The 13093-nt window shown below is 47.0% G+C and overlaps 1 protein-coding gene across 1 annotated transcript in view; it reads left to right on the top strand.

Annotated features, from left to right (window-relative positions):
• UBASH3B (ubiquitin associated and SH3 domain containing B) overlaps positions 1-12848 on the top strand; it is a 139255-nt gene extending 126407 nt beyond the window's left edge. Inside the window, exons 12-14 of the mRNA XM_036412563.2 lie at positions 6550-6656; positions 8153-8262; positions 9640-12848. Of these exons, the coding sequence (XP_036268456.2) occupies positions 6550-6656; positions 8153-8262; positions 9640-9777 (355 nt within the window). The 3' untranslated portion in view covers positions 9778-12848. The remainder of the gene's footprint in view (positions 1-6549; positions 6657-8152; positions 8263-9639) is intronic.
• Positions 12849-13093: the final 245 nt, after the last annotated feature.

Below are 13093 nucleotides of genomic sequence, written 5' to 3'. Positions count from 1 at the left end.
TTTTAGTATTACTGGGATAAAAGTTAGAACAAGAGTTATTACCAATGGTCTGGTGGAAGGAAAGAGACATTAATCTGGAGGGTTGTAGTCTAATATACCAAAATGAGTTTTATTCTTAAATTATTTAAGTGTTCTTAGTTTAGGGAAGATAGGATTTACTAGATGGCTGTGGACTGCTATTTTATTATTTCAGTTTTTCTCTTCTGCCTATCCTGGCTCACTGGTTTGTGTTATTTATATAATTTTTAAATATTATTCCCTACAAATCTTTTGTAATTTTTATAAACATTTTTATAATTTTAATTAAATTTCTTTAAAAATGCATGTCCATTCCTTCCATTATTAAAACCATACAAATTTTAAACTTTAATTTTTCAATGATAATTAAAAATAAACAGCCAGCATTTCTTAGATTGACATTGATGAACATTCTCACTTTTAAGAAATATATCTTTAACAAAGTGCTAGACATTATATTAACAGTTCTAAATTTACTTTGTAGATTTTCTGTAATAAAAGCTAAAATCAGCCAAAACCGGTTTGGCTCAGTGGATAGAGTGTCAGCCTGCGGACTGAAGGGTCCCGGGTTTGATTTTGGTCAAGGGCATGTACCTTGGTTGCGGGCACATCCCCAGTGAGGAGTGTGCAAGAGGCAGCTGATTGATGATTCTCTCTCATCAATGTTTCTAACTTTCTATTCCTCTCTCTCCTCTCTATAAAAAAAAAAAAAAAAAAAAAAAAAAAAAAAAAAAAATCAATAAAATATATTAATAAAAAAAAGCTAAAATCAAGTGAATTTATAACTTGTTGGAATATTTTAGATGTTTATGAGTTAATCTAGCAATGTTCCAAAGTTTCAGAGTTTCCAGACTTTGGAAAATTATGTATAGGAAATGAGGATGGAGAAAAGGCAGGAGGAGAAGGGAGTAGTCCTAGCAGTCTGTTCCCAGGCCTCTAGCCACTTGGATTTAAAACTGCCACATTTCCCTTAGAGATAACATGCTAAGGTCTGGGTGATAATGAGCTCAGCTTCTTACAATAGCCAGGCTATTAAGTAAGTGTAGTTTTGTAGTAAAGAAAGTTGTTCTTTGGAAAAAGGCGTGTGTGAGTGTGTGTGTGTGTGTGTGTGTGTGTGTGTGTGTGTGTGAGAATGCACGGAAGTCAGAGCATTAATGGGGTGAGAATGTTGGTCTTGGGATGTAAAGGCTGTGAGGAGTCCCTTTGCTATGTCATGATATAGTGGAGCTTTGCAAGAAAACTGAAGATGGGAACTCAGAGGTGAGAGTACTTAGTGAGCCTGAGAAAGGAGAGTATTTCTTGCTTAGTGGAGGGGACAGTGAGGGAGGAGACAAAGTGTTTACGGATTAAAGAACAGCATGGCTTTATGGGGTGAGAGTGAAATTGAAGTAGGTGACTGTCGTTTGGGACAGTGGGGCTTTATGAGGAGATGTCTGTACTGTTTCAGTCGGGCAAGAAGAGGAGATAAGGGGGGATTTAGTAAGGTGCAGTATAGAGGTGAGGTGGCTGCTGATGGTGAGACTAATCTGTCAATCCCCATGATAGAGACTGAGGAGGGGACAAGGGTCCCAGTGAATTTGGAGAGGGCAGTGACCCCAGTATTAATTAGAAAGGAGGGGGGCTTACCTGCCACCACAGCGGTTCTCCAAGGCTCTGTCCTGGTGATGTAAGCCTGTGGGGTCCTGTCGGGGCCTGGGCAGCTTCAGTCTTCGGTGGCCAGTCCCAAAGGGTCTGGGAGCTCCAAACAGGATCCAGAGGGAGGCCATGCTGAGGTCCGACCTGGAGGGGCCAGACTACAGTTTGATTTCCAGTGGCCTTCCCTCCTGCACCTTGGGCAGGACCCAGGCGAGGGTCTCCAGTTTAGGCAGGACTTGGCCCGGTGAACTCTCTTGTAGCATTTGAAGCAGGGCCCGGAGGAGGATTAGCCCTCATTCACTCTTGCTTGGAGGACTGGGACTCATGAGAGTGGTGGCTAGGAGCTGGAAGTCCTTCGTCTAGGCTTCAGCCTTGGCCTGATCTCATCTTTTGTTTTTGAATTTGGGTCTCCTTGTCACTGTTATTAAAGACCCTAAATGTTATGTTTAAAAGGTCTTGTTCGGCCGAAACCGGTTTGGCTCAGGGGTAGAGCGTTGGTCCCAGGTTCGATTCTTGTCAGGGGCGTGTACTTCGGTTGCGGATACATCTCTGGTAGGGGGTGTGCAAGAGGCAGCTGGTCGGTGTTTCTCTCTCATCGACATTTCTAGCTCTCTATCTCTCTCCCTTCCTCTCTGTAAAAAATCAATAAACATATATTAAAAGGTCTCGTTCATGGGTTTGTCCCCTCTGGGCTGGTTGGGGCAAGACTGGTGTATTTTCTCAGCCTCTGTAAGGCGAGATTGGAAGACTGCTGGATTTTCATGTCTTTCCCGGTTGACCTGCTAATTTTTTATTATATAATTAACTGCTTTGTGGGCTGCGTTTCCCTGTCCTTCTAGGCAGAGAACAGTGTTGTGGTCTTGAGACCTGCGACCTGCCTGCCCTTCCTGATAGTTCCATTGTGGGTCCCTATTACGGACACACCCGCTCTGACTGGGAGGGCAGGGGCCTGCTGGCCCAGGGTATCTGTGTGGCCCTGGGCATGAAGCCAGATTGGCACCGGCAGTCTCTCCAAGGGGCACTTTAAGGCTAGTGCAGGAATCGGGAGGAAGAGAGCTGAAAGCTGCTCCGGAGCCGGTGTGAGATGGGGTGGTGGCGCTGGGATCCGCTGGGGCGGGTGGTGGGCTCTCAGGCTGCCTGAGGAGTCTTAGCTGGGGGTCGGGGATGGTCGGTGAGATCAAAGTGGTGAAGGAGGAGGAGGAGTTGGGATCCCCTGAGGGCTGAGTGGAGAAGGAAAAGCTGTGAGGGAGAGCAGCCGTCACAGAGAGAAGGATGTGAGTGTGGAAAAGCCTGGACATACAGGCCCTCAGACCACTTGCCTGCCTGCGGGGACTGTCAAGGTCGGTCGGGGTTGGAAGTTGAAAGCGTTACTGAGGCCAGAAGGCCTGCGCGAACTCCAGGGCCTGAGGCTGTCAGGCTGACAGCCCGGGGTGGCGCGGGGCGGTCGGCTGCCATCCCCATGGCGACTGGCAGTGGCTTAAGGCTGCTTCCCGTGAAGTTACGGCCGAGAAAATGCCTCCCCCTAATGTTCCCCAAAACGGATGGAGCCCCCCTCCACGACAGGTGTCCCCGTCAGGAGAGGGGGTGAGGGAACCTGGTCCCCGGGACTTGTCCTGACCAGCGCTGGATTTCCATGAGGCCGGCTGAACAGTACGAGCCCAGAGCCTGGCTCCAAACCCAAATGACAGGTCAATCCCGTCAGGAAAGCAGACTGAAGCCACTTACCCGTGACCTTACATGTGTGTCCGGTGCTGATGCGGGAGGAGGCAAGGCAAGGAGAGGTCTACTCTCTAGTCCTGAGCACCACCCAGACATCTCTGGAATATGACTTGTCCTTAAAACAAAAAGAATGAAATCTTACCATTTGTGGCAGCATGGATGGACCCAGAGGGTATTATGTTAAATAAAATGAGCCAGTCAGAAAAAGACAAATACCATGTAATTTTACCTATATGTGAAATCTGAAGAACAGAATAAATGAACAAACAAAACGGAAGCAGACGCATAGACACGGAGACCCGCCGTGGTTGCCGGAGGGGAGATGGGCTGGGGGATGGGTGAAAAGGTGAAGGGGTCAGGAAGTACAAGTTGGTATGTACAGGAGCAGTCCTGGGGGTGTAAAGATAGCACAGGGAATATAGTCAACAACATGTGATAGTTGTGTCCGATGCCAGGAAGGGTCCAGGAAATATCAGGCGGCCACTTTGTAAAATATGTGATTGTCTAACCACTACGCTGTACCTGAAATAATACAAAATAATACTGTAAATGTAAACTGTAATTGAAAAATGAAATTTAGATTAAAAATTGACGGGAGAACCGAATAGGCTTTTTTTCAAAGAAGTCATACAAATGGTCCACAAGAACATGACATCACTCATCAATGAAAGGAAAATCAAAGCCACAATGAGTTATCACCTCACACCTATTCAATGCTTATCATCAAAATGCAAAAGCTATCTTCTCTTGGCAAGAATGTGAAGAAAAGGGAACCTTTTATAGGGTGGTCCCTGACCTATGGACAACAGAATGGAGACTTCTGAAAAAGTTAAAAATAGGCTACAAGATGATCCAACAATCCTCTTCTGGTCTATAGCCAAAGGAAAGGAAAACAGGATCTCAGAAACATCTAAACACATAATTTCTGTAGAATCTACAAACACCAAACTCAGAAACAGACGCTAGAGCAGTGGTTACCAGGCCTGGGGGGAAACAGGAGATGTTGGTCAAAGGGCACAAACTCCCAGTTACAAGATCAAAACGATCCAGGGATCTAATGTATGTGGCTGTAATGTTCTTATCCTATCTAATAAAGAGGGAATATGCTAATTGACCCTCATACTCTCACAAAGATGGCGGCACTCACAGCCAATAAAGATGGAATATGTTAATTGACTATCATACCCTCAAAGATGGCAGTGCCCACAGCCACAAGATGGTGGCGCCTAGTTCCCTCAGCCCTGCCAGCCACCCAGGGCCTGCCTCCAGAGACCCCCAGTCCTCTAAGCCCTCCAGCCACCCAGGGCCAGCCCAAGCACAGGCAAGCCTTGGATGGGGGCTGCCCAGCCACCCAGGGCTGCTCGAGGCTCAGGTAACTAGGGCTGGCCGAGGCTTGTGCTGCTGGCAGTGGCAGCAGCAGATGTGTGACGGGGCATCGCCTTTCCCTGGTCGCTGGGTCACCTTCCACCCCTGAGGACTCCTGGACTGTGAGAGGGGGCAGAGGGACCTCCCCTCCAGTGCATGAATTTTCATGCATCAGGCCTCTAGTAGTTAATAATAGATATTATGTACTTTAAAGTTGCTAAAAGAGTACATCTTAATTATTCTCTCTACAAAAACAGAGATGGTAATTATGTTACATGATGAATATGTTAGATAAGGCTACCATGCAAATCATTTTTCAATACATGTGTATTATATCACCATGTCATACACCTAACATTATACAATGTTATATGTCAATGATATCCCAACCAGAGGCCTGTGCACAAAATTCATGCATGGGGGGGGGGGGGTCCCTCATCCCAGCTTGCACCCTCTCCAATCTGGGATCCCTCTCACAATCCAGAACTGCTGGCTCCCAACTGCTTGCCTGCCTGCCTTCCTGATTATCCCTAACCACTCCCCTGCCAGCCTGATTGATACATAACTGCCCCCATGCCGCCTGCTTGCCCCTAACTGCTCTACCCTGTGGGCCTGGTTCCCACCCAACTGCCCTCCCCTACAGGCCTGGTCACCCCCTACTTCCCTCCTCTGCCAGTCTGATCACCCCTAATTGCTCTCTCCTGTGGCTTGATTGCCCCCAACTGCCATCCCTTGCAGGCCTGGTCCCTCCCAACTGCTCTCCCCTGCTGGCCATTTTGTGGTGGCCATCTTGTGTCCAAATGGGGGCAGCCATCTTTGATCACATGGGGCAGCCATCTTGTGTGTTGGAGTGATGGTCAATCTGCATATTACTCTTTTATTAGATAGGATAGAGGCCTGGTGTATGGGTGGGGGCCTGAAGGGTGTCCCAGATCAGGGTGGGGGTTCCCTTGGGGTATGGGGTGGCCTGGGTGAGGGGCCTGTGGTGGTTTGAAGGCCAGCCACACCCTCTGGTGACCCAAGTGGAGGCCCTGGTATCTGGGCTTTATTTATCTTCTATAATTGAAACTTTGTAGCCTGGAGCAGAGCCAAGCCTCCTGCTTGCTCCAAGGCAGCAGCCATTTCTATTGGAATTTGTTTACCTTCTATAATTGAAACTTTGTAGCACTGAGTGGAGCCCTAGGCTGGCAAGGGCAGGCGGAAAGCTTGACTTCCTCCATTGCCAGGGAAACCCAAGCAATGGCTGCAGCCATCTTGGTTGAGTTTATTTGCATATTTGCTTCTGATTGGCTGGCAGGTGTGGCTGGTGGGTGTGGTGAAGGTATGGTCAATTTGCATATTACTCTTTTATTGGATAGGATAAAGCTGGAACAACATTTTAAGAAATAAAACCTATCCTTGAGGGTTATTTGTAAGGCTACGAAAAATTGTAAATATCTGGTGCTCTGAATAGGTAATAAGATCTAACCTCCACTTTACTTTTTCTTGGCCATATGACCTGGGACTGATGGTCAGTAAAACTGGCCAAGGCTGCTTATCAGTCATTTACTAGTAACAAGTGAAGCCTGCACTGAATCACTTTTGAGCTAGTCTCTCTGACACTGTGCACCCAGAGCCTTTATTTCTGTACATTGTGTACATTTCAACCCCATGACTAAGCGTGGGAGTACTCTACCCCTTGCCTTCTAGGGAAATGGATAAACAGAATTATGGGAACATTAGAAGGGTCTTGAAATAAAATTTAAGAGTAGTATCAATTGCTTTGTCTTAGGAGCAAAATGTTTTATTGCCTTTGTTCATTTTCTATTACAGACCTCACATTCCAGTCAGCAAATTAGTGGTTTCAGAATCCTATGACACTTACATCGGCAGAAGTTTCCAAGTAACAAAAGAAATAATAAGTGAATGTAAAAGTAAAGGTAAGCGGTGCTATTTTGGACGCCATATTTAAACATGTGACCGTTTCTCCATCATGGTTAATAGGCTAGTCAAGATGTTTTAACTTGCTTGATAAATATTTCCAGACTCTTGTGTATGCTTTCATGTTAAGTTTGTAACATTCCCTTGAATACTTGAAACGGTAAGCATACCATGGGAATGCACAAGACTCAGTTTTAATATGAAGTAACTTAGATATTTCTTGCACTCTGTGATGGAGGAGGTTCCCCAGTACAGTTTCTAGAAGTTCTTTAGCAAACCACTGTTTTTCCTATAATTTGACCTGGGTGGGTAAACACCCCACACAAATATCCCTATGCAAATGCACATCCCGTCACTGCTGCCCCCAGCCAGAGAGTGTTCTGTTAGACTCAAATCTGTTTGCTATTGAATTTTATAAATACTGAACTCAAATATTTAATGATATGTAAAAGTTGTTCACTGTAAAATGTTTAGTCAAAATAAGGCAGGTTACACAAGAATATATACATTCTCATCGCTTTTTTCAAGTTAAAATACGAATCTTTACAGAGCAAAGACTGGAATTATACACACCAAAATGTTAACAAGGGATATCCCTCGTCAACAGTATTATGAGTGATTCCCCCCTTTCAGTTTTCGCTCACCTCATTCCCATTAAGAGACTCAGCGTGTTCTCAACCAGAAGGCCTCAGTGTGGCCACGTGGAAAACACACTCACAGTATTTAATGAAACCACTGGGTCGGGGTGGGAGGTGGGCGCTGTATGTTTCGTTGCGCGTGATGGAACTGGGCCCACCTGGTGTGACTAAGTGAGCGATGTGTATTGGGCCATGTGCATTTCCTGGCCGGGAAAGTGGCTGCTGGTGGAGGGTGCATGGACTTCACTGCCTATGTGCGCGCGTCCGCGTGTAGCATACATAGTCAATATGCGTGCCACACAATATGTAAATATATGTTAGTGTGCACATACTTAGGTAGAACATGATGCCTATGGCATGAAAAGTTCACCCTTGAATAACGCAGGGTTAGGGCTGCCGGCCTCCAGGCAGCTGGGGATCCCCCAAAGCTTTACTAATTGCCACTGTTGACTGGAAGCCTTATTGAGCCTTTGGGTAACACATACTTTGTTGTTTATGTATGAATACTATTCTTACAGTAAAGTGAGCTACAAAAAAAGAATGTTACTAAGAACATCATGCACAGCATCTAATGAAAAACCTGCACATAAGTGGATCTGCACAATTCAAACCCATGTTGTGTAAAGGTTATTTGATGTGTGTGTGTAAACTACATCTGTAACCTCCTATGAATCTATAGTTATTTCATGATTAAGGTGTCTATAAAATAATACTAGGTTGCCTTCACAAGACTAAATATTCCTTAAATATTGCTTGGCCAAGTTGTGTCCCGGAGAATGCCTGCCCCTGCCCAGTGTCCACAACATTTGCGTGTGTCTTGATAAAAATGGTCTTCCCAGTTCTTGCTTTCCCCCCAGGAAATAACATCTTGATTGTGGCCCATGCATCTTCTCTGGAAGCATGTACCTGCCAGCTTCAGGGCCTGTCACCTCAGAACTCCAAGGACTTCGTACAAATGGTCCGAAAGGTAATCTATGCTTGCGTTTCAGGGCCTGTGGCCCCAGCAATTTTAGAGCCGTTCAGTGACTGCCAGCAGCTGAGTTTTCTGAGCTGGGAGATGCATTTATTGACTCTCTCACCAAGATTACTGAGTGGTGGTAACCTGTGTAAGGTACTTTAGTGGATCTTGTATGAGAGAAGAAGAACTGTTTGACCTAGTTCTAGTTTCTGAGCTAAAATGTAGGACGTAGCTAAGTCTAAGCAGACTGTCTGGCTTCCCCTGAGGGGCTGTGGGTGGAAGGAAGAATGGTGAGTGAGCCAGTGGCATCTGCCAGCTCGGCTGAGAGGGCCTGGCTGGGAGGCCATGGGCAGCAGTGATTTAAACTGTCAGGCTGCAGGGCAAGCCCAAGAGAGGGCAGGGAGACAGAGCCCAGGAGACTGGCCGACTCCTCCTTTTCATGCCATCGTCCCCCTCTGCCCCGCCATTTCCTTCCAGGACACTCAGCTGTCCCCTCTAAACCCCAGAGACTGGTTCAAACTCCATTGCAATTCTTTTCTCGTGTTTTTAAAAGCTTATTTATGCATCTGTCCTTCCCATTGCTCTGTAAGCGGTTTGAGGGCAGAGATTTTTGTCTTGTTTATAGTGCAACTCTAGACACACACACAAAAATAAGCTTCTAAAAGCTATAGGCCCTGCAGTGAGGAAGGACCAGCTCCACCTCTGAATGTTGCAGATACACATGGACATAAATACGTAAAGCCAGATGAGACAAACAGCTTTTCAAAAATTGAATAATTTCCAATTGTCTAACTATAATTTCAGACATGGTTAAGCTTTGTTTTTAGCTTGACTTGCAATTATGAAATAGGAATTGCCTGGCCTGCATGGCTCAGTCAGTGGTTGAGCATCATCCCCTGCACTAAGAGGTCATCAGTTTGATTCCGGATCACAGCACTTGCCCAGATTACAGGCTTGATCCCCATTGGGGCGTGCAGGAGGCAGCCATAGATGTTTCTCTCCCACTGATATTTCTCCTCTCTCCCTTCCTACCTCTCTAAAAATCGATAAAACATTTCTTAAATTAGGAATTAACTCCCAGCACCTCAGCTTCATGTGCTGTCCTCTTTCCTGCCACACCACAGGGCAGCCTGCAGTGGACAGTTCATCGCACTGGAGGAGCTCGCATCTAATGAGCCCTTCTGATGGGTCCTTTTGCAGGGTGACTGCTCTTCCCTCGAGCCTACCAGCCTTTTCCTTTTCATTTTCCTTCTGGGTTTTGGGGGGATGCTTGTCTACAAAGCCCCCATTAATTCCTCTGAATATTTATTTCAAGGGCCACCTGAGGTACTCTGTTTAGGTAAAAGTTGCAGCATTAATTTCCTGTTCTTTATACTCTTCCTTCAGATTCCGTACTTGGGGTTTTGCTCCTGTGAAGAACTGGGAGAAACTGGAATCTGGCAGCTGAGGGATCCACCCATCCTTCCTCTCACCCATGGACCCACTGGGGGCTTCAACTGGAGAGAGACCTTGCTACAAGAATGAGCCACAACTGCGGAAGGAAACAGACTTTGGAAAGCCCTGGGGAGGCGTATTGTCTGTGTGTTTAGTAACAGTGAAGAAGTCTGCACCACGCTATCAGCAACAGCGCAGAATAACTTAGCCCACTCCCTTTCATGCTTTAAAATGCCCGTGACGGAGACTGTGCATAGGAAAAAACTTGGCTGAGACATAAAGCTCATTCTCTCTGGACTCCTTTTTGGTTAGCAAGGCTTTCGGGGCTTGTCTTCCTCCGTCGAGGCACCTGCTACTGCAGAGGCTGTAGCCTTCCTTTCTCCATGGCCCAGACCACCGCCCCCCCCAGGCTCCCGGGGGGAGGAGCCGGCCATGGAGGGGGCCGGAGGAGGGGGCACATCCAGCACCCAGCTGGAGGGACCTGAGCTGCCCGTGTGGTGGAGGGAGGTCCTCTTAACCCCATGTTCCCGGGAGGCAGCGCCACGCTGAAGGCTTCTCAGGTTATCAGCAGACGGGCCCTGCAAAGAGCTGTTCTGAGCTTACACTCCGACCTCTGCCGTCGAGATGGCCACCAGGGCCGCCAGCTCCCACGCTGCCCAGAGGGTGGCAGGGACCCGGCCACGCTCGGTGAAAGGGCAGGCAAAGCACTTTTGCTCTCTTGAAGCACTTGTGGACACTCAGGAGGAATAAGATAAGGTGTGAAGTAGTCAGTTGTAGGAACAAAGAACTGAAAACCACGAAGTGGCTGACTGATCCGTGTTGCCACCGAGGAGCCCAGCGCTTCTGATCGCCGAGCTGCTCCTCCTTGGCCCCTGAGTCTGTGGAGGAGGCTGGCGCTCTAGAAGGCTGTGTGTGACAGACATGATTTGAGTGAGAAAAAGCTCATTCTTGTGCAATATGCCCACGGGCAGGGTGTCATCACTCAGATGCAGTCCACGTCAGTCATACGAGGCCAGCTGAGAGGCACCAGCCACACGAGGGATGTGCAAACCAAGTCAGGGACCTAGTTTAAGTGGTGCCAGTTATGCTTGCACTGCTACCTGAGCTGTCATTTTTGTTTGCTTTTCTAGGATAATTTTAAATATGTAGACTGGGCTACTTAGATGCAGTTAGGAGAACCACATCTTGTGGCTTCGCTTCAGACTTGCTGGATTTAGAGGGAGTTTACAAAAAAGAGAGAGAGAAAAAAAAAAAAGACAATCAAGCCAAAACATCAGTTATCAGAGTCTGTTCAGTTGTGTGGCTCGCTGAGGGCTGCGGGCAGCAGACGGTGGCCAGGTGGGTGCAGCTCACTGTGAGAGGATGGGAGCTACCCAAAGGGACGTCAGTGCAAACCGAATCAGTAGCTCCTGCAGCACTGAGGACGCTCCCCAGCCCAGGTGCATGACCCCTGGTGTATAAAACAGGTCCATGAGCCGTTTGACCCGGGAATTTGATGGTCCTGGAAACAAAGAGGGAATGTGTGCTGATCGGCCGGAGGATTAGAGAGGGGTTTTACAGTCACTTAAAGAAATGTGTCATGAATTTTACATTTTAAGAAGCAAATCTTGTGTTCTAGCATTGTGCAAACAGCTTCTGAATATGAAAGTCACTCTATGCTGACCCCAGTGGTTAATATGAATGTTTTAATCTTCAAGTGGTGACATACTCACTAAAGGGTTATTTTTTTATCCTGGCTCTAGGATAGCTGCCATTCGTTTTTCTTTTTTTAAAATATGCTTTTATTGATTTTAGAGAGATAAAGGGAGAGAGAGAGAGAAAAAATATCAATGAGAGAAACATCAACATGGAACTGCTGCCCCCAGCACCCACCCCTAGTATGCCCCCTACTGGGGATGGAGCCCACAACCCGGGCATGTGCCCTGACCAGGAATCAAATGGAACCGCTGGCCTCTTGGTGCCCGGTTGACACTTAGCCATGGAGCTGCATTGGCCAGCCACGCATTCCTTTATCCATGAGGTCCTGAGCCACTGCTCGGTTAGACTTGCTGGCACGTTGTGCGTTAAGCGCCGCACACATCGCCATGGCCTCAGTGCCCAGGACAGCGCCTGAACTCCGCCGTGCGGATTCCTGGACAATGGCAGCACGTTCTGGCTGTGTCCGCACCCACACAGAACCACGCTCCAAACGGGCTCTCCTCCCCTGCCCTCTGGTGGCATTAGTCCCAGGATGCACTGCAATCCGTTGCCCCTGGACCAGTGTGCACAGAGCCTTGAGCAAAAGGGGGGAGAGACTGGAATCATTTTCTGAATAATTCAGGTGGGAAACACTGTGTAAACAAAGAGTTCATTCCTCTGCTTTAATTATCCAGATTGCTTTTCAAAACGGCCTGAAAATCTGAATTCACATTGAATTCTTTTTTCATACTTATCTATTTAAGCAACCAAACTTAAACTCCAATTGAGAAATTCTTTGGAAATCATGTTGAATGTGTGTGTATTAAAAGAAACATGATTTCATATTCATCCCAAAATTCTGGGTTAATATTACAACCTGAAGTGCAGGCTGGTTATTTTTTTATCTCAGCTCATGCTCCTTAAGAACAAATGTTGATGGAGGGGATTGGGTCCAGGAGAAGAAGGGAGAGGGAATGCAGAACAAAACCCAATGGCTCTTGCAGAAGGAATCGTTTCTTTTCGTGTAGAAAGTTACTGGAGACAAAAAGGTGAATCAACTAAAGGATTTGATCTAGGCTTGAAAGTCTGCAGCATTTTGCTCTAGTAACACCCCAGGATCATGCATGAGTGGCTCTTGGTTTCCGTGACTTAAAAGCTACATCTCTCCTGGTGGGCTGGAGTGATTTAATGCAGAAGCTGAGTTTCATTTCCTGATAGTTGGTAGCCAGGGCCTCACAGCTTCACCCCAGCCTGCAGTTCCTGATATGTGTTTCCATGACATCCGGATTCATAGAGTCTGATGGCTGATTAAATAGCCACTGTGGCTGAAAGAGGGAGGTATTTTCACCCTGTAGTGCAGGGCTTCCAGCAGGTTCTACTTTTTGTTTGAATAATACTGCAACCAAAGAATTATTTTAAAATAACCTTATATTTGAAAGCTGATTTTGCAAAAAATAAATAAAAATAATATTTTCTAGAGTGAAGTCAGTCTGGTAAGTCAGTGTTGTTAATTTCCTTGCCTGGTAGGCTGACCTGGCCCTTCTGTCAGTGGTATGTGGAGTGCGTCCCGATTGCCCTCCAGCTGAGTTCGGCACTGCCATCGTGGTCTTCCTCGCAGTGCGTTTGTATCAACAAAGCCTCCTCTCGCACGCGCCTGGAGTCCTGTCTGAGGAAGCGTCCATGCGGTGAGACGGGAGGCTCTCCTTGTAGCCCGCGGTTGCCCCCAGCG

Source organism: Pipistrellus kuhlii, unplaced genomic scaffold (genome assembly GCF_014108245.1).
Source record: "Pipistrellus kuhlii isolate mPipKuh1 unplaced genomic scaffold, mPipKuh1.p scaffold_m20_p_45, whole genome shotgun sequence".
Lineage (NCBI taxonomy): Eukaryota > Metazoa > Chordata > Mammalia > Chiroptera > Vespertilionidae > Pipistrellus > Pipistrellus kuhlii.
This window is presented reverse-complemented; position numbering and strand designations above follow the sequence as displayed.